At 41.1% G+C, this 27,014-nt stretch overlaps 1 protein-coding gene across 3 annotated transcripts in view; it reads left to right on the forward strand.

Annotated features, from left to right (window-relative positions):
- Window positions 1-27,014, forward strand: part of fto (FTO alpha-ketoglutarate dependent dioxygenase) — a 115,205-nt gene that overhangs the window by 11,064 nt on the left and 77,127 nt on the right. For all 3 annotated transcript variants that reach the window (XR_014914305.1, XM_085427639.1, XM_085427722.1), the window contains exons 2-7: window positions 9,198-9,275; window positions 9,478-10,513; window positions 13,032-13,157; window positions 16,731-16,810; window positions 18,518-18,661; window positions 24,765-24,884. Coding sequence is in view for 2 of the 3 variants with exons in the window: in XM_085427639.1 (XP_085283765.1) it covers window positions 9,198-9,275; window positions 9,478-10,513; window positions 13,032-13,157; window positions 16,731-16,810; window positions 18,518-18,661; window positions 24,765-24,884 (1,584 nt within the window). In the remaining variant the exon portion in view is untranslated. The remainder of the gene's footprint in view (window positions 1-9,197; window positions 9,276-9,477; window positions 10,514-13,031; window positions 13,158-16,730; window positions 16,811-18,517; window positions 18,662-24,764; window positions 24,885-27,014) is intronic.

Raw genomic sequence — 27,014 nt, forward strand, 5'->3', positions numbered from 1 at the left:
ATATGTGTGCCTGTAGTGATGATCTGAGTGCGTGCGTGTTTATCTATCTAAATCAGTGTTGAGAGTGCAAAAGGCCACAGCTGAAGTGAGCAGAACATCAGTCACCCAGTAGCAGGAGACAGGAGGCTGATAATTTGTGGCTTTGCCCCCTCCTCTCTCCCTTTCTCTCTGTCTCTCTTTATTTCACCCCCCACAACTCTATTCTGCCTCCCCAGCCTCAAATTGACCAGGCTCGACTGCTGGTCATGCTGTATTACATGGGTTAGATGAAGTAATTATTTCTAGGCCACTGACTACAAGCAAGATTAATAGTTTTTGAAACGGCCATAATGGAGGGCTGACCTGCCATGACATAAGCATTATTTCAAGCTCACCTCCACTCTCATCCCTCTCACCTCTGGGCACCGGCAGAGTGTGATTTATACCTGGGCTAATGAGGGGAGGGAACCTTGGAGCCCGGAGCCAACGGCCTACTAGTCTAGTGTTAAGGCATGTTCCCCCAAATGTATGGGCAGTGTGGTCATCTGAGGAAGGGTGGTACAGTGATTGGTTTTTCAACAAATTAAACCATGTGATTAAAATACACTTTTTGCATTCAATTATTTCTTTTATTTAATTTTTTCATGAAACTTTAATAATTTGGGTTGTTCTCTGGAAAGCATTGGGCCTCATTGAGATCTTAATTAAAGACAAATTATTTGCTATTGATGCTGAAGCCCTTTGACCTGTGATTAATTGGTGTGTCCCCCCTAACTCTTGATGATCAGCAGCCTGAAAGATCACAGAACCTGGAAAGTTGTCACTAGGTGGCAGTTGGACATCATATTATCAGATGCACTCTCCTCTTCCTTCCACCACCCTCTTCCTCCCTCCCCTCTGGGCTAAGTACACCTCAGATGTCAGGGTGTTTTATTTTTATTGGATGAGGGCAGTGTGTAATGCATTCACCTCCGTTCCAGCCAGCTGTTAAATGCCCCGGAACATGGTCTGTTCAGGCTCCGCCCCGTTAACCCCTCTGATTGCCTGTAATAATTAGCAGAAGTGAACAGTAACTATGACACCTAGTGAGGGTTTGGAACAGCTTGTGACTCCTTGATAGAATAGAATAGAATAGAATTCAACTTTATTGTCATTGCACATGTCACAGGTACAAGGCAACGAAATGCAGTTTGCATCCATCCAGAAGTGCTTTAGCCATGATATAGATATATTACAAATATATATTAGCAATAATATAGATATGTGAGTATATTACAGTATTATTACTATATTACTATTATGGTATGTTATAATGTACTATAATACACACGTGAAAAGGCTTCAGTGACTTGGGTCTGGCCCAGCGTGCCAACATCCCTTTCGACTTGGTGTGTGTGTCTTTTAAGCTTTAATATTAACCCTTAACTTTAAACACATGCATGCAGTGTGGCATCAGCAATTACATTTTCAAATGGCTGGGTTTGTAAACCTCCAGGATGTTAATCTGTCACTATTCAGGCTACTGGGAAGAGTGAAAAGAGGATTAAGCTATTCAGTTCCTGGTAGAATATTTTCCTTTGTTCAGAATGAGTGAAAGAAAAATAAATAAAGAAATAAGGTGGTTTCTCAAGCAAGACAAGTGCTGTCTGCTACATTTCAGGATTTGGCTAATGCCATTATAGCAAAATTATCTGTCCCAGCATTCCAGGAAGACCGACAGACTGTTGTGTAAACAGCCACAAATGATATTCAGCCCATAATTTAATATTAATCTGATAATTCCAGTTTATCTGGGTCAGAAAGTACATTAGAAAGAATTAGACCTGTCCTAGATGTTCTGGTCACATCTGTTTAGAGGCATATGTTTTTCTAGTGGCTTAGATGGTTGTCAGGATTTAAACTTGGGTCATGCGCCTAGCTTGTTAATAATACTGTAATAAAAAGATCTGGATTAACATATAGGTCACCGAATAATTATTAAGGTTATCCTAGTTTTGCTGCATATATATGATAGTGGAAAGATGTTTTTCAGTTTTTGTGTTGCATGTGAACATGGCATACAGCTAAGTTGGAATAATAATCTTGAGTTGTTTTTGTCAACCAACATACTGTATTAAATCTTATGGTTAGCATAAGGTTATAATATACCACATCATAATTGTCACAGCTGTCAACCGATCAGGCACAGCACCCCAGTCTTAGCCCCTCGTTTACCCTTTACTTCCTGCCTCTTGGGTCTTATTGCACATCATCTTTATCCCAGATGAAGTACTAGACTCCGTAGTGTCAGGAGATGATCTAATATGGAACCAAAAGGACACAGAGCTGGGAAATCATCGTCATTTGAAGAGGTTGCTTGTCACAGGATGGGTTTGATCAGCCCGTGCTGCGGTACACAGAGCCGGGTCTTTGCACTGTCTAACAGTGGTACTGGATTAGAGACACAAGCCACTTCGACTGTGATCAGTCACTCACACATGAAGACACGCGGCAGGACTGAAATCCTCCTCGCACACTTCATCCAGATCATGTACAGGCTTCTTCGTCAAGCCTACTGTATGGAAATCAGAAGCACTGCTGTTGACAGTGATGGTACATGTCTGTTTTTGTAAAAATATATTTTTGGTGGCTTTATTTTACAACTAATGTCATCTACATTAATAAAGGTACTTCCGCAGAGAGGGAGCTACAACACCAGGTTGTGTTTGTCTATGCAGCTGCCTGACCTGCCTGAATCCTACTGATCTCTGACATGTTGAGGTGATGGTAGTGTGTGTGAAGAGTCTGGGTTTACACCCTTTAGACACTGTGTATTGCTAAGTGCTATTGAATTGTTTACTGTCACAAATCACAAACCTTTCAATGACCAGGTGCGTCCACCGTCCACCCACTCATCTGTCCATCAGCTGCTCCGCCCTGAGCGATGTGTTGGTCTGCTGGGCTCTGAGGACCGTAGCACTGGTCTTTGGAGCTGGGGATTTTAAACGCTCCACATGATTATTGATTCTTCTGCCTCGCCGAGCCAGCCAAGCTTGAGAGAAATGTAGTGAAAGAAAGAAAGCAAGCTGCAAAGGGGAAGGGCAGTCTGGTGGCCTTGGTCCTTTGGTCTTCAGGTCTGTCCTTGTCACTGCCTATGGGACAGGCCTGGAGGACACCTCTTGTCCTCACTGTAAGCCCCTACCAGCCCCTCCAGCTAACTGGGCCTCCCTGTGGGGCATGCTGCACTTTGCACAGCCATATTGACTTTTTGGAAGGGAAGGAAAAGTGTGGCTGGATGGTGAGAGTGTAAGAGGGAGGGAGGGGGAAATGGGAAAATCGAGGGAGCTTTCTAAAGCAGTGACTTCTCCTTGACTGCACCTCTAGACGCGACAACCCTGTTAGAACAACTCAGTGGCCCTGGTGCCCCGCTGAAAACTGCTAATCACAGTCTTTCAATCAATGCTCTCCTGCCTCTCTTCTCTTCCTCCCTCCATCCCTCTCCCTTCCTCATTTTCTCACTCTTTCCCCTGACTTTCCCTTGACTGAACTGGACCCAGCCTGAATACCGAGGGACTGTGTCTGCATTAAAACTGGCCATTCCACATGGAAAACAGCTGACCTCATGAAAGCATGTTGTAATTTGAAGGTGAAAACTAAAAAGCTTGCTCGATCGACATAATCTTAATGGAAACATTAAGGCCCAGCCACAAACCAACAATGAAGGCAAAAAGGCAAATGGCCCTCGCGTACCGGTGGAGCTAGCCAATTCATAGACATGGCACATGGTCTGTTTTGACTGTAAGGCTGCTAGTTAGAATCCTGGTGAGTGTTTAAAACTAAAAATGCCCTTGAACCAGACTTTTTTTTAACCCTCAGTTACCCCAGTGGGAGAACAGAGAAACTGTTTTATTGTCTACCAGAAAACTTTAGATGTACTGAGCAGCTCCTCTGTGTAAAAATCTGTGGGTATGCGAGTGTGAAGCAGCTAGTATGTTTCTGATAAAGAGCATGCTCAGTCAATCTTTCCCGGACAAATAAAAAAAGGTTATGTAAGGCATGCATCGACAGATCTCTTAAATCCCCATCCTCTCTTTCTCTTCTTCCCTCTCCTCTCCTCTCCAGATCTGACACTTGCTAAAGGTCACAGAAACATCTTTTTTCCCCTTTGAGGTGTAGATAAGTGTGAAATAGATGTTGACACCACAGACACATTGAAAAGCACTTAAACAGAGTGGCTATGTGCCAACCTTTCTAAGTCTGGCTTTGTGCATTTGTAAATACTTTTGAATGATTGATCTCTGACACACGTGTACGCATACTCTCCACCTGAAAGAATTACACGTACCTTGGGATCTTTGGAAGAGTAACTTTAGGTAAGTATGTGAGTGTGAAAGTATACACATGGCTTGCACAGTTAGCCTAGAACAGGACTTTTGATGTTAAATTTTTATACCTAGTGCGTGTTGCTGTACCTTATCTCATACATGTGGCATTTTTCAAATGTGACTGGGTTCCAGTAGAGGTGGTCATATTGTGTGTGTGTGTGGTGTGTGTGTGTGTGTGTGTGTGTGTGTGTAAGTGTGTACATCTAATTAATGACTGGCAGTGGTCCCCCACAGCTCTGGTAATGTGCTTAGATCAGTGTTATAAACAGGGCGTGAAAGGTCTGCCCAGCGCCAGCCTTTTAAATGACTGGCCTCTTGTTCAGGTAGATGGATGGAAATGTTCTAATATTAATGATCACGTCCCCTGCTGACCTGTCGCGAGGTGAAATGATCAACGCAGCCTTCAGCTTCCAACAGCAATTAATGGGCCAGAGCCGATCTGTCTGCCATTTGTCATCACTTACTCCACCTGTGCACCCCCGCCGAACACGTGCTAAACATGTCTGTCAATATATACAGAATGTTCACTTCACTGATTTGAAAAAATATGCAATAGTTAATGACATAGCATTTGTTCTCAGTTATTTCTGGACCATTATTTTTCTTCTCCTTAATTTGTTTCTAACCAGAAATGAGAAAACAAAACCAGAAAAAAAAACCCCAAAAGAAGTCTGATGACTTCAGCATGTCTCAATCCTTTGTTGTGTATCACTGATTATGTTCTTAATAAGTTACTTTGAAGAGACTGTCTTGCATAAAACATGATTTGCAAACGTAAGCTAGACCCACATGTCAAACTGAATCTGTAAACGCATCTCAGGATAATACACGTTACCCAGTAAAATTTACATATTAACAAGAAAGTAGCTGAAAGTCTGTTTATTTGAGATATTTCTGGCAGCATCCTTCTTACTGACCTTTAACTCTCACAGTCCAATTCATATTCATAGGCCAGTCCTCAGCAGGAGTATGGACACAAGGGGTTACACATTACCAATGCCCTCGCTCTGAGGTCAGCTCCCACACATTCCAGTTACCCATTTACCAGTCTGCCCAGTTAGCCATCACATTAAGTCACCAAACTTCGAGCTGGTGTTCATAAAATAAATGAATACCACAAGTGGCTGTAAACAAAATGTCAGAATGGGGGGGATTTTTTTCCCCCTGAATTTTGTTTTTATAGCATGCATGATGAAAACAAGAGATGAAAACAAGAGAGGTCATTTTTGTCGCTGTAACTGCTGATGGAGCTTCTTTTTTCATTAATGTATTTGCAGCATGGGCTTTTTTAGAATAGATATTGTCTTAAAAAGGCATAAAATATGCTTAAACTGAAATAATAAACTATAGCCAGAACCACAAAAATAGAAGCTCTGTGTTTATGCGTGTGTGCGCATCACCTCGAAAATTCTTACCTGTCAGCGACTCATTTTTTGTGATGGCACCTAGGTGGCATGTTAGATTTAGTCACTATCACATATCTAAAGATGGTGTAGTCCCTGACCTGCACAGATCTTTGTTAAACAAACTGTGCTACAATTAGCCAAAAGGTCCTTTTTGATTGTATTCAACAGTTACAATTATCTGTATATTTGTACTTAAGCTTTGCCAATTCAAAGCTTTGCTAAAGACCTCTACAGCTTTTATATGCATCACACATGCAAACACAAATGTCTTGGTGGAGTAGGCACTCTCTGTGCCCTGTGTCGCTTCACACGAGCTCCCTACATTCTTCGATCCGGTGCCAAATGGATCTGGGCGGAAACGCCTTTCATGTACATGGGTAGGCTGTCTGTTTGAGTCTGACGTTTTATAGCCGACTTGTCAAAGTTGTTGATTCCCCATCACTTTTGCAGAAAGGGAACAGTTCTGAAATGGGTGTCTCACAAGTACCGGGAGAACACTGTCTAAACACAGTGCTCTATTATAGAGCTATCTCTCATCACGTCATCCTTGGGTTGCAGAAGGATTGCTTGAGATCCATGGTTTTCTGTTTTAATATTGAAATTCGTGCATTGATAGCAGTACTGCCCTCCTTTGGCTGGTATTAAAGAATTTGCATATGTTTTTACTGTGCCTGCACCGATTCTTTGTGGTACATGTATGCTAGGTTATCTGGTGATCTATACTGGCTCTACACATGAACGTTAGCCTGAATAGTTGACTGTTACGCTATGTTAGCCCAGTGATAAACTGGCAACCTGACCTGGGTGAACCCTTCGTCTTGTCCTTTTATAGCTGAGATAGACACCAGCTCACTGTGACTGTAAATTTGATAAGTAGCTGAGAAAATAGATGAATGGATAGAGCCAAGAAGAATTTCTGTGAACATATCTCAAACAGGGGGACACGTACTGGAACATTTTACTAAACACTGGTGCTTTTACATATCTGTAGTTTATGATGCATCAGCCAAATCTAGACAAGTCCAGTGGAACTCATCTGCCCTCTGTCAGCATTTGTAGATACAGTGCTTTCCAGTGGACCTTCAGGGGCAGAAAAGAGGCTGGAGGTGTTTTTATCCTTGCAGCAGTGGAGTTATCTCACTATTTTGAGCTATTGATGCTAAGCGCTGGACATTAATCTACTCTGTGAAGATCGCTTTGAAGAAAGTGTCCGTTGAAGTGTCACAGATGGGAAATAAATGAAATTAATAAATATATGGTACACAGTTTGATATCTCTTATAGGCCAAGATCAAAGCAAACCAATTGAGTTCTATTCTACCTAATATGTTTTGCTGTGATAAACAGTCCGGCTGAGGGAATAATCCCATCAAGGAAGGGAGAGATTAAAAAAAGGAAAAAAAAAAAATCAGATATATCACTCAGTACAGACGGTTGGCACGGCTACCGTGAAGCATCCGTGTTATTATGGAATTGGTAATCTCGTTTCTTGGGTCTGAGTGGAAACGCAGACCTTTTTTCCCTGTGATTTTCCTTCTTGAATCAGGTGCAGACACAGAAAAGGGAAGACAGACACAGCAGTTCTCTGATACTGTGAGAGTCCATCTGCTTCAGAGGGCTCTGGTAACTTCTTGTCTTTCGTTTTTTCTCTGGAATTTCTGAGTATCTTGATGTATTTGACACGTGTGTGACAGACCTGGTTATGTGTGATTGGGCTTGAGGCATGGTGCTCACTACCACAGCTACATGTTTTTCAGAAAAGGCCATGCGCTGTGTGTGTATAAGAGCCACTTTTGCACTTGTGTACACAATGGTGGTTTTGCACTATGAATGAAGCAAAGTGTAATGTATTACTTACATGCGCACATATAAAACAGACGGATGCCACTATATGGATGTGTACAGTAGAGTCTCACAGCAGCAGTCAAATAAATACACACACAGGTACACAGCGGCATCCGCACACAACAATAGCCCAGAGCCTCACCTTGATATCTTCAGTTTCTGTCATAAGTTAGAATTTGACACCAATGAATGTGTGTCAGGTTGTCAATTTCTTCCAGCAGCCTTTGAATGCAGTCTGGCCATGAATAGTGCATGTTGTTTTGTTTTTTACATTCCAACTGTCTGCAAGTCTGTTTTTGTTTGTTCCAGAATAACTTGGAAGGCCTGTACACTCATGCGCATCCTTTAAGAAAACTTTCAGCAGGTGTTGTGTTGTTTAGCCTTAGGTAAAGTTTCAGCCCTGAAGGTAAATTCACCAAACTGCGTTAGATCAGATGCCCTCCCATTTCTTCCACCTCTGTGATTGTGTTCTGTTTCCTCTCTGCTGTCTTTAATACGCATTCTTCTTCCACTTGACCTCCTTATGATCCATACTCTTTTTGAGTCTGGACATATATCGTTTTATAACTGCAGTTTATTGTTATGACTGGGACATTTTATTTAGCCCTAAAAGTCAGGGCAAGTTTCTGTTTTTTACGTCAGTACCTGTGTTCCTTGTGAAGTCTTTGGCATTAGTAGTGGAGAAGTAATGTGAGACTCGTGCTGTAAATGTCTCAGAAATATACACCTGGCTGGTTTTTCTTCAACAATTACAACTGCTTGATTGTTGATGCACAAGTCATTCATGCAGAGGTTTGAAAGATGTAAAAAAGACAATAGCATGATGGGTACATTTCAGCTTCCTGCTGCAGAGAAGCCATATAGAGACTCTGTGTGTGTGTTTGTACATGGATGCACCTGCGGGGAATGAATGATGATGTACTGTGCACGCATGCAGGTACACATACCTTCAAACAAGAGCATATGGAAGCAGAAGAAGAGGCAGGTTGGGGAGACTGTTGTGAAATTTATTTGGGTATATATTTTTTATACTAGTTGCCATTGGATTTACAGGTCAGAATGGAATGTGGCCCAATGAAAGGTACTTTGATCCATCCTCCGAGCTGACTGTTTTATTGGAGGAGCTCTGCATGGCGCAGGACATCTTTTATAAGGTTGTGAGGAACCCACCGGCAGCCTTCGCAAAATCATAAAAATGTGAGAAGTCAATGAAAATAACCGGTGACCGGTCATACCTCAGCCAGTTTTGAAAGGATCATTTGTTCAAATGCATTAATTAAAATGGGCTGCATAGCTTGTGGTTCGGTTTGAAGTGATCATGATTAGATTTTGGTTTCCTATTACCTTATACTGTATATCTAAATGATGGATTTATTAGATTTACTGATTTATAGTTTTTAGTTTTATGTGTTTATCGCTTATTTTATTTGTGTAAACCTTTGTCCTCAAACGACGTGCAGACTGTCTCAGAAAAGCTGCATGCTGAGTATATTTGAAGGTTCAGGCTGCTTAGACATTAAATATAAAAATGACAGCAAAACAAAATGAGGCAACCATACTTGCAGCTACTTATCAGTCTGTTTTACTGTGTTGTCTTTTTACAGAGGCGGAGGCTACTGCAGGAGTTGGGAGACCAGAAGATCCCCTTTCTGGCACCCTCAGATCGAGGTTTTCAGCAGCTGGTAAGACCTACTTCTAGATACTGTTAATGATATTTAGACCTTAACTTTAACAGGACTGCAAAAACATGTCTTCTAACTGCTGCTCTCAAAGTTATTTTTTTTCCTCAGACAAACATGCTTGAAATATAATTCTATTTTTATGTCGTATGTTTCTGCATGTCATGGTCAGCATGTTATGACAACACTGAATTGTGTTTCCTAGTGGGACACCAGTTACTCTGGTCTCGTGCTAAGGAAATCATGCTCACTGCCTGCTGAGCTCCATAGCCGGGTGCAGGCAGCTCTGCTCACCCTCAGAAGGAAGGGATGCCTCCTGAAGGATCTGGTTCGTGTTCGTGACCGAGATGTGTTCACCGCTGTGTCACGTGCCCTGCTGGGCGAACCGGGCCATACATATCGCTATCTGGACACACGGCTCTTTGCCATCCCCTGGCACAGTGAGGACATAGATGTCAAAGGACAAAACTGTTGTGACCCAGATCTGAGAGCTGCCTGCAAGGCATTGTGGGAACTTAACACCTTTTTCTGCACTGATGTGTCTCAGCTGAAAGAAGGAGACAGGCTAACACAATGGGCGAAGGGAGAGGCAGAAGCCAAACAAGGTGAAGAGGGGGACACAGAGTCTAAACACAGTGAAGACTCTAAAAATAGTGAAGGAGGGGACTCGGAGTCCAGGCAGAGTGAGGAGGGGGACACAGAATCCAAGCACAGCGAAGAGTGGGACATTGAGTCAAAACACAGTGAGGAAGGCTGCTCTGGGTCTAAACAGGAAGGGGAGTGGGAGACTGAGTTCAAACACAGCACCGAGGAGGGAGAGTCTTCCCAAGTAAAGCCAGGTGAAACCAGTTTTGCAGCAGCTTCAGAGCATGCTGAAGGAAAATGTCCTGACTGGGGAGTGAAGGCCAGTGGTGGCACAGAGACTGAACCTGTGGGACTAAAGGCCCAGGAGAAACCTGTGGCCGAACTAAAGCACAGCCTATCAGATTACCACATTCAGGACAGAGAGGAGCACGGGAGTGGCCAGGGCTGTTCTCAACCTAGTCCTCCACAGGTATGCAGCGGTCCAGTAAAGTTCAATGTCACCTTACTCAATTATATGGACCCAGCCGCAATGAGCCAACTCAAAGAGGAGCCGTACTATGGCATGGGGAAAATGGCAGTAGGGTGGCACCACGATGAGAACCTGATCACTCATTCGCCAGTGGCTGTTTACAGCTATAGCTGTCATGATGACAAAGGTAAGGATCAAAGTTAAAATGGTATTTGTCATAACTGTGCTCAGTGGCTTGAACTGCAGTTCAGATTTATAAAATTAACACTTCAGAGGCTTTTACTTAATACTTCAAAACTCTTATCCAAAGTTATCACGATAATCTTTCACATTTTTGGCTTAAAATTAAGATTCCTTTTTCTCTTTCACTTCAATATCCATCTCATTACTTTATCTCAGTTGCTTTATGGTGGATCAGATGCAGCTAACCTTGTGTGTTATGGCCCTACAGCAGCACTGTAGCAGCTGTAGACATGGCCTCTGGTGAAGCAACCATCAGATCCATCTATGCGATAGTGTCAGAGCATTATCAAATGTCATCACCAGTTCACTGCTGACAGCCTTATCACCGACAGTGCGTCGGGAGATCACAGACGTTTGGATCCGAGCTCTTAAACGCATGCTCAATAGCTTAGTCAAACAAACAAGGCTTATCACATGTGCTGCATCTCATCTAAATCATTTCCTCAAGAAATGATCGATGTGCAATTATCTGATATGGAATAATGAGCCCTGCTTTGATAAGTGATAAGTGTTTCCTAGACTGTACTGTATGAATACGATGTCTCCTAATTATGGAATGCAAACCCTTTCAAGAGCTGATAGCGTTTGCTGGTGGAGTTGAAGGCAAATCTCATTGAAAAAAGAACTTTGCTTTCTAGTGTATGAATAAAAAAACAAACAAAAAAACCCCATGGAAGGCAATAGTGAGTATTACTCCATATTTTATGTTTTTATAAGTACTTGTTTTTAGTTTTAAAATAGTTTTTTGTACATAATACAGTAAAATGCAAAATCCTTATTTTTTATCATATGGATCACATTAATGACTGATGTCTTTATTCATCTCACTTTTTAGAAACCCAACAAACCAGAAGAGTGCTTTTTAGCATAAATTATAAGTAGTGCAGTCAGTCATTAGATCACTACTTGCACTCTCTAAATAGTGGAATGAGAGCAAACTGTGTTTTCCTGTTGCAGATGGAGCTAAAGGTACAGCTGTAGTCCAGCAAAAAAAAAAAAACGTACTGTTGAAGGTGGGAGCTTTGCAGTTTTAAGAGCCTTTGTCTCTGTCTTAAAACTGTAATTTTAAAGTATCACGCAGGTGCACTGCTAACTTCTCCCACCACACAGCTGGGCTTTCTTCATTGTTGTTTCTTAACCAGAAACACATGCTCAAGAGGTTGGTTTTAATGATATTTTTTTGGGCCATTTCAATTTTGACCTTGCGAACACAAGCTTGAAACACTGTGGCGCAACACCTTTCTGTGCTTGGCAGCTGTCTTTCTAGTTTCAAGTGACCCCCACATCTCCAGACTTAGAACTGAAAGGCTGATCATAGCTCTACAGATGTATTTTTAAGTGGATGGCTCTGAGAACTCCCAGAACCGGTGGATTAAAAAGGTACCTATTCCAGAGAAGACAGAAACGCGGCACATTAGGCAGCTTAGATGTACAGATATAAAACATTTTGCATGACGCATTCATTTGAGATGTCTTTTTCTCACTTCAATTGCCTTTTTTTTTTGCTTGGACTAAAGAAATGTAGAGTTGGTCTTTTTATACCTGCACAGATCCAAAGGAATCTGCTACAATTGAGTGTTTTCCGGCACAGTGGATGATCTTCCACCATTCCTAAGGCCTTGGGGAGAGCTGTCATTAGCTGGCTCTCAGAGCACAATGGCTGGAAATTAAGTTACTATTTATCCGTGCTGAGCAAAGGAAAAGGCAGCTGTGGGGCAGAGAGGCCCAGAAAGAGTTTAGTATTGATTTTGCTGAAGGGTGTTGGCCAGCCAAGCCAAATCTTGTTTTCTTAGTATGCCATGTAAGAGTGGAAGGAGAGAGAGGGACAGGGGAGGCGCTTGCAGCGAATAGGTTCAGAAACAGGAATATCATAGGATACATACTGTCCAATAACACACTCACACACTCACTAAACAACATCAGGGGCTTTTATCCAACTATTTCCTCTTGCACAGCATAATGATAGCATAAAGATCCTGTGCTAACAGCCAATATGACCACAGCAACACGTATCATCTTTGCTTGGCTGCTAAGTGATTCTTACTTTCTGTAGACAAAGGCTTACATCTTACATCCATTGTTTGGGTGGTATTGATTTAATCATTGCACTCTTTTTTTTAATGTGTTAAGCCTTTCTTTAATTTAATTTAATTTCATTTAATTTTATTTTCTGGCTACATCATTGGTGATAGATGGCCACTGCTGTAGTATGCTATAGCAGTTTTTCACTGCATTACCCAGATATACAGGCAAAGATGTGACAAAAGTGTTATGTATTTTTTTAAACAGCTTCATAACAAACATGTAATTCCATAAATATTTAAGAGATTTAAATTTAAGGATGCTGCAGTTTTACAATCACTTAAGTCACACTGGGTTAAACTGTCAACCCAAAGCCCCAAATGTGAATATAAATGCAAAATGCAAATGTTACAGTGTGCTGGGCTCTGTTTGACTGACAGGTGAGAGCAGTGAGGGAAGCAGCAGTGATAAGGCCTGCTGGAGGATTGGGCTCAAGGTAGCCTGGGACATCCACACACCTGGCCTGATGCTGCCGCTGGAGTCTGGAGACTGCTATTACATGAGAGGTACAGACGTTTGTACATAAACGCACTCGGAGCTACACACATGCACATGTAAACATGTTGCTCGCACAGCTTAACCGCATTCGCCACTATGTCTGACTTTGGAGGGAGGAACACTTTCATTACCCCATGTTTTAGTGTTACTTGTCCCCAATGACCCATGCCAGCAGGATGCACTTCACTCTCACTTTCATGCTCAGTCCTTTTCTTCTAATTCTCTCTGCAGGAAAAACAGAGCTGAGACATGCGTGTTCATGCGTGTGTATGTGCAGAGAGGTTACTTGGCTTGAAAAGTGAGCTTTAAGGTTCCATGAAATTGTGTGCATTAGAGAGGTTAAGAAACCCAAATGTTATTTTTTGAAGTCCTGTGACCCATTCCTGACTATGTCTCTATGGGGAGAACAGACAGCAAGCCACAGGGGTGTAAATCATAGCTTAATGCTTTTGGCTGCAGCAGACACCTCCACCCTCCTCTTTTTGGTCCCACGGGTCTTTCCAAGCTTTCTCATATTTTCTGAGCGCAAGGACATTTATCCACATCACAACAGAGCTTGTGTTCAGCTGGACAAGAAGTTAGCGGCCCTTATAAAATGGCGGATTTATTATTTTATAGAGGCACTTTGCTTTCTTAAGTATATAAAGGTACAGTTTTAAGGTGGTCCTTATTTCATCTGCATGATGTATTACCGTACTTTGTGTATTTTAAATAAGTGACTAATTCATGTAGTTTGGAACTAAGAGTAGAGAAAATAAATATTTTAACTGATATACATCAGAACATACTTGACTACAACACTATGCTCAACATTTACATCAAATAAATACAGGTATTTAGACGCTGTTATTCACTCTTTTCTATATTTTTTTTTAATACTTCACCAAATGTCTGGAGAGACTTTCTTTTTTAATTGAAAGATTACCATCTCTTTACACCCGCAGAACAAGGTGGTATAAATAACTTACTTATGTACTGCAGATATGTCACAAATCAGATTTACAACTAATTACAAACGAAGTAAAGCAGCTCTTACTTTTATGTTTTGGTTTTTTTTTTTTTTTTTTAAAAACAGCGTGCTTTGATAATAATATTGTTGTTCGTAAGCCTTTAGGCCTCCAATTTCACAATTCTATAGTGGGGGTAAAAAAGGAAAAAGAAAAAGCACTGTAAAATATTTTCTCCAAACTGGTCAAGGCAGATGGCATTCCTCCCTGAGTCTGAGTTTGCTTCCTATTAAAAGCGAGTTTTTTTTCTTCTCACTTTCACAAATACTTGCTCTAAGGGCAATGACAACTGTTGTGGATTGCTTTTATATAAATAAAATAAAAATCTAGTTTTTACTCTATCTGCCCCTTCACATCTTTATAAAACAACTGTTTCTAAAACAGGTGTTTTATAAACTAGTTATTCATAGTGTCAGTGGTAAAGTGTAGTAACTGTTTGCCACTACCTTGATAATAGCAAGGTGTTTTCTATAGCTGCACGCACATGTGTACCACATGTGTCTGATTTTCCAGTTTAAAGTTCAATCAGATTACCTGTCTACTGTATCAATGTAATTTTAGAACATCGTCAGTCTTTTCAAATGGACCACTAAAAAGTAAGCAATAGGAAGGTTTTAATGAATTCCTGACATTGACTCTTTGAAGATGCTATGTTTTCATCTGAGAGCAACGATGTCTGTACCTAATATTCAGTCTGACAGGGCTTGAAGCCGACCTCTTTTAGCTGGATAAGATTTACAATAGAACAGTCAGTTTCAGGCCAGCTATTATAATAGAGTGATGGGCTGTTGTGCAGACCATTCTAATGGGACTTGACTGTCGCGGATCAGTGGGGATTTATGCTCCACTTGGTGAGTACGCCCTTGAGAGGCCAACTGCTGCACGACGATAGCAGCTCACAGAGTCCTCGGCAGTCTGTGGCTTTGTCGGCCTACCTGATTTAAATGCTTGGCACAATGCACAAACACAGCCATATGGAGAAAAAACCCCAAACAAACTTAAAATTATTTCGTTCTTCAATAGAAAAGATTTGTTTTATATACAGTACACAATTTTGTGTCCTAAAATACTCAGAAGTTTTCCTGCACAACATTATTTTTACATACTAAAATCCTAAAACTAAACCAATCGCGAGACAAACAAGTCTTGTAAGACATGCAACACACACACAAACTCTATATTTTGTCACTGAATCTTAAGTTTTTCATGATTTTTTTTTTTTTTTGGGTGGCAACCGACACGTACGAATAAAAAACTGGATGTTTCACCTCACCATGTCAAGCCCACTCGTGTACACACAGGCAGAGTGGCCAGTGTTAAACCAAGTGTTAAGATATATTGTACCAGTGTTTTGGTGACATACACCGTATGATAAGTAGTTTTGTGGTATTAAAAGAAAACTACAATGGTGTATAACCACAGACACCGTAATGTATTTTCAGCACCATTTGTCGGCGGCTGGCCCCTTTGAACTGCTAATGTCTGAGCTGCTGGAGGCAAATTGAATCACCATCATTTCCACCCAAATGGAATTTCAGTGGTTAAAAAAGAACAATGCAAGTCTTGACACCGGGCCTGTTCAATAATCTGATTTCCAGCTCCCAATGCACAGGGGGACTGGAGAAAAGACTTGACCCAATATATTTAAAAGCCTGCTTCCTGGAAAAGGAGGACAAGTGGCAGCAGGCACAGGGGTTGAAAGAAAGATAAATATTTATTACAGTTATTGAGTTTGCCTCTACTCCCTCCTGATCCCACTGACGCATCAGACGCGCCAAGAAAAGAGCAGATTGATGGAGATAATTTGTTATTGGATATAAACAGTTTTAAAGACGCAGAGTAATTCTGCCCAGAGACCTAATCCTTCACAATCTCATCAGGGTGAAGAAAACACCGGCAAGTTGTTTTGTTTGTCACCATCTTTTTTTTTTCTCCCACCAAACAATAATATCTTCCTCCCAAAGCATTTGGCTGTTTGACTTTCAAATCACAGGCATTAGCCGGTGTACTCTTGCTCAAGGCGGGTGTAAATATGCACATGTGCTGTGAATGACAGCTCTGTCATGGCTAAATTAATTATTGTTATGAGGCAAATAATGGCAGAGCTGAGAAACATCTATACACACAAAGAAACACATGGAGGGATACACAAGAAACAGCAGTAAGGCCTCTTTGTAAAGCTTGTGTGATATTGGACAAATGTTTGTTGGTATGGCTCTTCCATCTTGACAGATTGAGCTCGATCTGGTTTTGTTTGGTAATTAAAATTATACTACAATGCTGCTCACTCTATTTGATTCGTCGGTACTGGACCAAGCGCAATCTGTCTGAGAGTATAAGATGATGTAGTTGTCATGTTTCTTCACTCTCCTTCTTTCCTGTGTTTTCTGTCATAATCTTTTCCTTTTATGCTCCTTTCTACTCTTTATTTTAATTATTAAAAAACACAACATCAGTATGGGATGAACATTCAGTTCTGGTGTGAGCTCTTGTTTACTCTTCGCTGCTCTTTTGATAACTCTCATTGGTAATGTCGTTGTGTTTTGATAGTTTTCTCTTAACTGTATTTACCAGATGACCTGAACAGTACCCACCAGCACTGTGTCCTAGCTGGAGACACTGCACGCTTCAGCTCCACACACAGAGTGGCTGAGGTGAGAAGTCAGACAACAGATTAAACTCTGTTCTGAATCGCTTCGTAAAATGCTGTATGGTCTACCGACAGCCTCCTTTGGAATTAATAAGGAATGCTGCTATGCTGTTTTATTGAAAGACTCTGTAAAAAGTTAATAAGTAAATAATATTCAACATTGTATGCTGAAGAACTTTGTTGTCCTCTTACGACCCTTTTACTGAGAAATAAAACAGAAAAACGAACGGTCTTTCCCTGCAGGGTTTGGCGATGTAAGTAAAGCCACTGCAGTATATCCAAATATACTACAAAATGTTTTAAAAAAAATCATCAGACTGCTAAGGAAAAATGTGCCTTCCCTGGTTGGTTAGTGAGTGGTTGCTAGTAGTTACTAGTTGAAATTGGTCTCAAAGATGCGATGCTGCACCAAAAACCTTTATGCAATTCTTTGTTGTTTGCTGCAGTCCTGATTGGGGTGGAAACTTGGAAAAGTAGAAGGCAAAACAGAAAACACAGATTGTTTACTGCAATTAAAACATTTCAAGTAGATCAAATTTACTTTGAAAGCAAATGGTCTTCGGTACAACACTGTCTTTGAAACAGCCAGCAACCTTCTGTTACAGCCACAGTAGTGAAAACGGTGAATGTGGCGTGATAGGAATTATAGTTACAGTATTCAGTGAACTTGCAGGTTTTTTTGCCATTTAAGTGTTTGCTTCAAAGACAGGGACCAGGTCTGTGATCGCTTGCAATAAGTTACCATCTTCCAGGCAACTTTTGTGTGTCATGACTGATAAATTGGCAATACTCCGTCTGCTATCAGTCTGTCATCACTTTGCGAGTGAATGGGTTCACGTTACATGCAATCTGTTTGTGATAGCAAGGCGATTAACTGTGATTAAAACTGTGGCAAAAATAACAAATCTCTTACTGTCTGTTTCAAATCTGTCTACATGTGCAGAAATTAACATTAAAGAGAAATTCACAAGAACTACTTACAGTCCAGCCAAAGCCTTTTTAAACAGAAATTCTTCTGCAAATAGTGATGCAGTCGTGCAGGATGAGGTGGTGAACATACATAAAATAATGTTAATTTCCTCTGATTCCACAGAGATGTTAGGCTAGTATGTTAGCATGTTAAACCACCTGCCTGACATTGTGTAGGTCCTACTTGTGCTGTCAAAGCACCTATTGCCCATTAGAGAACCAACATCTAGGAAACAGGTTTTCCTTGGCCCAGGATGCCCATAGGATATCCTTTGGGTTTTATAGGTTGGGGTCATGGAATGTGCATGTTCCAGCGAAGCCCATGGACTTACTTGTATTAGGATGTGATCAGTTTTTAGGTCATACGAATGCCTTGGGTTCTTACTGATGTTTCTCAAGTTGTTGAGCAATCCAGCTAGGGCAAATTGTCAAGCTGGGGGAGGCTGCATGCCATTAGAAAATGCCCTTGGCATTGGGATGTGTACTTGTTCTGCAACTCTCTGTAGGTGCTTCATTTAGAAGCAGTGTCCTTATGAATTTTCCCAACAGAACAGAACATTGCAAATAGTTTACCTGTTCTGTCTGTGGTTTTAAATATTAGCAAGTAGACAGCTTATTAGTTGGGTAGTTTGACCATTATATGCATATTTTCTAGGCATGCACCTAGGTTAAATGTATTAAATTTCTCACAAGCACTGCAGTTACGCTCTGTTTGTAACACAGTCTGTGTTGTTCCGATCAGTGTTCCAGTGGAACCCTGACCTACATCCAGTCACGTTGCCAGGAGGCCCTGTCCAACCTGCACACTGACCCCGACACAGGATCCCATAGGCTTGTGGCTCTGCTGCCGGCAACGCTACAGGACTGTGAGGAGATTCACAATGAGGTGGGGAGACGGTGGTGTGTGTTCACATGAATGTGCATATGTATGTACACGTGTGTCCGTGATATGTGTGTTATGCACATTGGACCATTCTTTGATTTTATTTGCGTTTTTTACATGTAGTTTTACTAGCATTTTTAAGCTAGCGTAGATGAGCTGTATGCACCACATCTGAATCAGTTTTATAAATCTGACTTCACTTTTAGGGCCTTCTGAGACTACTTAATGTGAATATGTGCCAAGAGTTTAGACAATAGGATTCCAGTCTTAAGTTTTAAAGACTATTCCTTTACTTTTTTTAAGAGTTCATGGCCCTCCTAGCACAATCTGAATTGTTCCATCTGGTCACAAAAAACAATTAAGAACCATCTGCAAATATGACAGGATTTTTCAAGACAGTATCACAGAAAGTATTGTGGAAATACAATGAAACCATTATCCATGATTAATAACAGTTTGCTTATTTATTTATTTTGCTTTTGCATTGTATAGACTTGTGCACCTGTGGATAGAGTCTGGTGAACATACATTTAATGAAGCCCTTTGACCTTGTGTTCTTTGATGGGACAATCACCCTACGTAACTTTACGGTATCAGTGTGTTATATCTTTCCATGTCAGTCTCCCAATGAGCCAAATGATGTCAAAAACATGACAACAAAAACGACAAAACACATTCCAACAAAAACTCTTAAAATCTGAAATGAAAAGCAAATATGACAAAGAGGAAAATCGTGTGCTTTAAACCTTTTTTAAACATTTTAATCCTGGTGGATTCTGGTTGATTCTATTTTATCTGCATTATGAGACTTGTGTACCATACTGGAAGTAATCTGATAGCAGGTTAAACATCTGTACATGGCAGGATGGACGCTTGCCAGCTTACCAACTTCTACGTACCTTGTTGTCTCTGCTCAGGGAAATGGTTGCAATATGAAATCCAGGTTGTTTTCATTTGTCCTGGCCTGTGATGGATTGTACAGCAATAGCCTCTCCATATGTTTTTCTAAAAGATGGAGTCAGGCCCCTCTCCACTCCTTAACCCCTTTTTATACAGAACAATGAGTGATGCTGGCTTGGGATATGGAGGGATAGAGGGAGGTCAAAAAAGAGGAACACGAGTGGCTGTGCTGCAGAGCCACCAGCATACTGTGTTCACTTGCTGCAGGCCAGCAGTTAATATATCACTTCACCTCTCCCTCTTTTACACCCTTTGGCCCAAAGTTCACATCCAAGCTGACACTAGCACCCAGACCCCTTAGCAGGATACCATGACAGATGAGTCTGACGTAAGGTTGTTTAAAGGTTGTAGACAATATAAATTATTCAGCAGAGCCAAACAATAGCGCTGTCTGGTTTGGGAGAACTGCTGTGCTAGTTGAGTTAGCAACTGCTAGTTTCTTGCTTGTGGCACAGGATTACTAAACATTGGTTTATTCAGGAAAACAGTGCACAATTTATAAAAGAGCAGGTGTGTGTGTGTGAGTATTTAAGTAAGGAGGGGTACTCTCGGGGGCTCAAGCCTACCCTACCTGGCATTCTCAATGATCGATGTGGCCATTTGTTTGGAGTTGCCCACGAGAGCAGAACACCCACTTAAATGATGTATTGTTGGTGGAGTTATTTATGATCGCGGCCCAGTTTGGCTCTTGGTGGGTGCATATTGCGCAGGTCGTGTTTGACATGGGCGACTGAGGAGTGAACAAGCCTGAGACACGCAGGCAGCCTGACCTGAGCTGTGCCTTATGGGCCTTTCCTTAAAAAGTGCTAAACAGCAAGCTAGCACTGGCTGACATTCCAGGGATATTGTGCAATGTGGTGCAAGGAGGTGGAGGTTGACATTTGTCACAGGGTGTGGGCCCGGTTTGACGAAGATGAAGTAGAGCATCTGCCATCGCTGTCAGCATTTGGGGGTCAGTCGGGATAGCTAATTGAAGTAAAAATTGAATGGAGACAGAGATGGAAATAAAGAAAAATTTCCCACCTGTGTGTTTGGTCCCTCTCACTGTCTCCTTTTAATCTCACCTCCTGTTTTAGGTGGCGGAGGTAGGCTAACACAGCATCACCGCACCTTCCCCATGTGCAGGTTTGGCTTTGAAATGCTAATCACAGACGCAAATGTCTTGTCTCATTTAAAGCCACTGTGTCACTTCCCAGGTGGGTGTGTGACAGAGTGCCCTGAGGGACCCCTCTAATGATGCTAGTTCCCCCACAGTAAATATTGATGGGGGGTGGGGAGGTTCCCACAAGCTTTGGCAGAAAGTGAACTGTACGGAAGTAGTTGTGTGTGACCTTCTGATGTTCTGTTTTCATGGCCAAAATGTCTCCACAGGCTGCTTCAGTGTTGGCTTTGCTTTGAAATGGCTTTCTTAAAAGGGCTTACAATGAGAATGTCAAAGTAATCTTATTAATAAGTACTCAAATTATTTTTTGTAACAGATCAGTTTATTGTGGTTTGTACTTTTTATCTCTGCTGTTATTTTTACTTGCATTACCTTTACTGCTTGTTAACATTGTTTCTAATTATTCATCGTATTGGTTGATTTAATGGGTTATTTAATTTCTCTGTGCTTTGGTTTTATTAAAAAAATACTACATTGATAAAATAAATCTATCCATAAAAGGCAACATTTTTGACCATTTCTGAATTTTGCAATGCCATGATTTAGGCTTTAGATTTTGTTTTATTTTTTGAGTATATCATTTATTCGTTTAAAACCCTGCTTTCAAAATATTTGGGACGGTGTGTAAAATGTCAATTAATAGAATCGTTTGTTAATTTAAGCCCCGTACTTAACTGGAAATTTACAAAGGTTTCAAACTGAATTTCTATGATCAATTGTATTACGATTTACCAGCTTGGACAAATCGTCTCTTTCAGGCCTTCAAGTTGTACAAAAATGCTGCGACCAGACGATTAACACGAACAGATTTTAGGATTCAAAGATGACTATTTCTTTAATCTTTAGTCTGAGAGGAAAGAAGTGACAAACACTATCTTGAAGATAGAATGTTATGAGAAAAAGCCTCTATAATTTATGAGTAGTCATTTTAGAAAACCTGACCATTCCTAAGTTTTTTTTTTCTACCTGTAGGGTGAAAGTAAAACATATATAGCAATCTGTGTGTTATAACCTAGATTGTGTGCGACTACTCTGGCAAATGTGTGATGAGTGTAAATTGCGTTCCTAGTTGCTCACCGGTAACCAGGCTTATATGTGAGGAGATCAGGAAAGGTAAACAGAGGACGGCAGAGTGGGATCGATCACACTCTCATCAGTTCTCACCTCAGGGCCCAGCCCAGAAATTGATTGGACCCGCTCAGGGACTACCGTGAAGGTGTGGAAAAAAAAAGTACCTCATTAAATCGGGGGGAAAAAAGGGGCTACTTGGCTTTAACTCCAGAGTTGCCATGGTGGGAGGCCGGTCAACTAATGTGCAGCTAATGTGTAGTTGGTGTGTCCATCACCTGGACAGATGACAGCGACTGCCTCAGGGGAGTCACTAACTCCCCTCTCACTCCCCCACGCCATCTCATAGAAAAACTAGGCCTAACAACCACTCTCTCTTTCGCACACACTTTCGATCTGTCTACCTGAATAGGTGGCATTTAGTCATAGTTCCCTACTTGGTAACTCTCAGCTGGGTAGCTAGCCTCCAAATGCCACATAGCCAGCACTCCTCAGTAGCTTTAGATGGCGTGCTTTGTGGCTTCCACTGGCCTGCGCAGCAGGGGACTGGCTGCCATGTCAGCTCAAAGTGGAGACACAGGTTGGTTTCTTCTCACTAAAGGACAGGCAGACAATCAGAGAGATAGAAGGATGGACAGACTGTGTGAAAAGGACGTCCGATATTGGCTCGTGTGGCTTTGTTGTGTGTTTGAGCTGTAGTGATCGAAGGGGAGTGGATTTGGATTGTGTTGAAGGGACCATAAAGGATGACATTTCTTTGAAGGGTGGGTTGTATGGAGTGACTGAGAGGCTGCTGAGCAGTGCCACTGGCTGTGTATTCTCCCTGACATGCCCCAGTCCTTGCATGTCATCCCCACTGTGATCAGAGCCTTTTTCCAGGACAGAATCCTCTCAAGTTGTTTGTGTAAATAATTTTTGCCCTTTGTTTTTGGGCGACTGTATGGAAGATGTCTTGCCTCATTTTGCAGAGCAGTAACCACTAAAAAATGTCACCAATCGCAGGATCTTTTAAGTTCAGTGTTCAAACTTTCCAGTGGCTCTTATTAGAAGAGTTCAGGATATTGGGAACTTAATTTGAGTTCAAAACTATTAGTTTTTTTTGTTGTTGTAAAAACAAACTCAGTTTAGGGAAACATCCTTCAGACACATATAATCCATGTTAATGCTGCTACTGCTAATAAAGTTAGTTTAATGTAAGAGTCATGTGACTCTTGGTCACATGACTCTTACGAAGCTTTGTAATTTAAAGTGTTAGTTGAATCTAAGAGTTTCAAGAGTGAAAAATTAGAACTAAAGATTGAAGATAATCAACGTTCTTTTTTCACGACAGCTGGTAAATCCTTATATAAAGTTACTATAAATGTTGGATTGTGGAAGTTATATGGATTCCAACACTGTGAAGTGTGAAGACAGGACAGGAAAGTTCTTGCTGAATCTATACTTGCTTTTGTCTGTGATACACTTGCAGGTTTAACAATGCAGTGCAAGTATAATTCATACTTCTTGATTCTAATTGCGAATATACTTTGAGACAAAACTTTATGCCATATTTTCTGACAGTCTTTTGCTCAGTTGCAGGCCTGTTCAAACTTTTGTGCTAGAGAGAAAGTTACAGTGGATGTCGCTCAAAATAAAACTCAAACTGAAGATGGGTCTCCGTGACTTTTTAGTCAGTGCAGCGTAGTTATATATATGAACGTAATTTGTCAAAGTTGGATGACAATTTTGGATCACCCAAATTATAGTTTTATTTCATGGGAGCGCTCAGCTGGAATAAATGTGTTTTAAACTGTTTCGATGACTGTTCATAGCTGTAAAAGAGCTCTGCTTGCCTAATGCTCTGTTAGAAGAACAATAAACAAACTACTTTTCAGAAAAGGAACAATGGCTCTCGTCGTGCTATTTTATATGCGTTTCCATTGTATGAAACTACGTTTTGTGTTGTACAGTTGTCTACGTCAACATGAAATGGAGCGTGCATTGTTTTCAGTGGATGATGCTTTGTAGAATGTTTTGGGGGAGGGAAGCTCAGCGTCTCACATTTACGTTGGTGGCAGTTGGGGCAATCTTTGACATTCACATTTACGTTGGCGATTGTATACGCATTAACAAAGACGCTCACGCATTTATGCAGACAGATACTTGCAAGGGCACAAATGCACTGATGCGCATACAGTTCAGGTACGAACACACAAACACGGAAAGACACACTTGGAAATAGAAAGGCTACACCTGGCTACGTGAAGCATCCGTGCGAGGATTAAATCAGCACTTCAAAAGAGCAGGAAACAAAAACACTCCCAGTGGAGGAGAGGGGAGCGGCTTGGCAGTAAAGACTGTCATCTCCAGACGGAGCAGGAGAGGAGGGGATGGAGGGAATGAGGAAAGGAAGGAGAGGGCGGAGTTTTCAGGTGTGCTCAATGGTGGGGGGGTGTGTGTGTGTGAGCAGACATACAGTAGGCTTGTTTGTGTCTAAATTGTTTTGAGGGTGTGATTGTACTTAAAGACATGACCAATGTTTGTACTATTTGTGGTAGGATGTTTTTTTTATCTACGTGTCAAAAATGAGTGAACGTGCTTTGAAACTATTTCGTGACAAACAGAATGTGCAACAATTCAAAGATGGAATTAGCAAGTATGATTTCAAGGGAATGTGTCATTTTCTTCCAGTGCAAAATCATGTCCAATTTATTTTCTTACAAGGGACTAAGAATTTATTTTTGTATTTGTAAAAGCATTCATATAATTTCACACTCTGACAAGTAAATGTATCTAAACAGAAAAGTCAGTGTTCTACTTAGAGATGTACTTAGTGAAAAGAACAGGGAAAGGAATGCATATATAATCTATGTAAATATCAGATGAAAGTTGTCTCTCTGAACAACGTTTTTGTTTTACGTGTATTTGTGTGTGAAGGTGGAGTTTGAGTGGCTGCGGCAGTACTGGTTTCAGGGCCAGCGTTATGCTCGGTTCTGCAGCTGGTGGACCAGACCGATGGAGCAGCTGGAGAAGGACTGGAAGCTCATGGAGACCATGGTGAGACTGCTCGGACACACTGCTAGTCACATGACAGCTTTGCTCTCTGGTTTCCCGACTTTTACTGCATTTGGCATCGACTCATTGTCACACAGATTACTTACTAAGACTTTGATGGTTAAATAAAATCTATCTAAATTTAAGTTTGTAGGCTGTTTACCATAAAATCTTTTTGTGCGAGTTTAGCTTTCTAGGTTTTACACTCATGATATTTCTTTTCTGGGACATAGATGAAAACAGGTTTAGTTTAAGTATTTTCCTTATATTAAAAATATGTTATAATGTATATTAAAACACTACTACTATTGCTTTATAGGTAATACCCTCAAAATATAGGAATACATAAAAATGAGAGCATTTATCCAAAATATGAAGAGTTTCTTTGCTAGTGTAGTAAGGCTGTCACACAAAATAAGTCTTTCAACTAAATGCTCAACACGCCTCTACTTGTGCTTCTTACACAAACTACACAAGTGATCTGCTGTCCAATAATACCCCTCACCAGAGAGGGTGTGTTTAAAATTACATGGTATATTGTCTATCTTCTTACCACGCCACACTATTAAGGATGTGTCAAGTGTTTAATCGTAGCCTCACAGAATTTTTATGGGAGCGGAACGTGGGTGCGTAGCTATTAGTTAGACACCACTGTAAAGGAATCACTTAGTAATGTCAGACTCATAATTAAGTCACCTTAGTCACAGCTCTGTTCTGTAAATTCTCTGTGTGCCGCAGACATACTCACACTGTAGACACACAGCGCGGAAAGCCACACAGTCATATGCTTGGTCTCGCTTTTGGTATACCCCCACAAGTTCTATGCAGTCCCACTCTCGTAGCTGGATTTCAAAGAGTGCGTGCACATGTATGTGTGTGTGTGTGTGTGTGTGTGTGTGTGTGTGTGTGTGTGTGTGTTTAACACCCAGACACCAGAAGCAGCAGGGGGCACTCTTGTATCACTGTAGCAGCATCGCAGGGAACGAGAGAGCTGTGCTCCTCTTTTCCTCTGTGCTCTCCCTCGCTCTCTGTCTCTTTATGTCTCTCACCCACTCCTGCTGTCTCTGGGAGCTCTCTGTCTCTGTCAGTGTCGAGCGCTGAGCAGTAATCACATCTAATGCTCAGGCGGGGATAAAGACTGGAGCTGGAGGAGAACAGTGCCGCTGCTGCTCAGCTCTAGTCATAGTCTCTCTTTCCTCCTCTCTCTCACACAGTTGAACAGCCTGGCAGAGAGTGGGTGGGGGTGTTAGTAGACAGGGGCTAAACTCATCTAGAGCTTTACCTCCGTGCCCAGATGAAGTGTGTGATTTGGACCTGTGTTTAGAAAAGGGCATCAGTGAAATGTGAGGTCTTTCTCCCTCTCTGTTCCTCTGTCTCCATGTCTCTCTAATGGGCAAGTGAACCATGTCCACTATGCATTTTAGAAAAAAAATATGTGTGACCAAATATGGATTTCCGCCATGTCGTTGGAACTTAATGTCAGATCTTATGCAATTCGGGGGGGGGGGAAAAAAAGTAAACCAGTTGTTTTTAGAAAAATATAAAAAGCTAAATCAACAAAATGCAATAATTAAAATAAGGTAATAATACATGTGTAACAATAAATGCATGGGTATTTTAAATATCACAAATTACATCAACACGAGTTTATTAGAATATTAATTTTACAGATTAAATACTTTGGCACCAAATTGAATTAATCACAGTGTCACATCACACAAAAGCAAGTATGTCTTCTGCAGGAATGCATATTGAACCCGTGCAAAAAATGATACACTAGTGAATGCATAAAGGTAATGATTCACTATCGTGATGAAGGACAACATTATTGCTCTTGCCAGCAATATTTACATACATGCATCGACCTCTGATATGCTGATGAAAAGCACTTTATAGATGTGACTTATAGATTTTCCTTTCGGTGGTTTTGAAAGCTGTGGCTTTTCTGCCGTTAGATTAAAACACATTTCTCTAAATTACTTTGAGTTATTTAAATTATGTGGGTTCCCCTCACATTTCTTTATTGCATATATTTTACACTTTGAAGCTGGCAATTGACAGTATAGTATAATTTAGTGAAATACAAGTGACCTACTGTGTGCAGACGCTGTTTACCATGTATTTACTTAGATT

Source organism: Rhamphochromis longiceps, linkage group LG1 (genome assembly GCF_057381845.1).
Source record: "Rhamphochromis longiceps isolate RC_006_pf linkage group LG1, R_longiceps_female_GT1.1, whole genome shotgun sequence".
Taxonomy (NCBI): Eukaryota; Metazoa; Chordata; class Actinopteri; order Cichliformes; family Cichlidae; genus Rhamphochromis; species Rhamphochromis longiceps.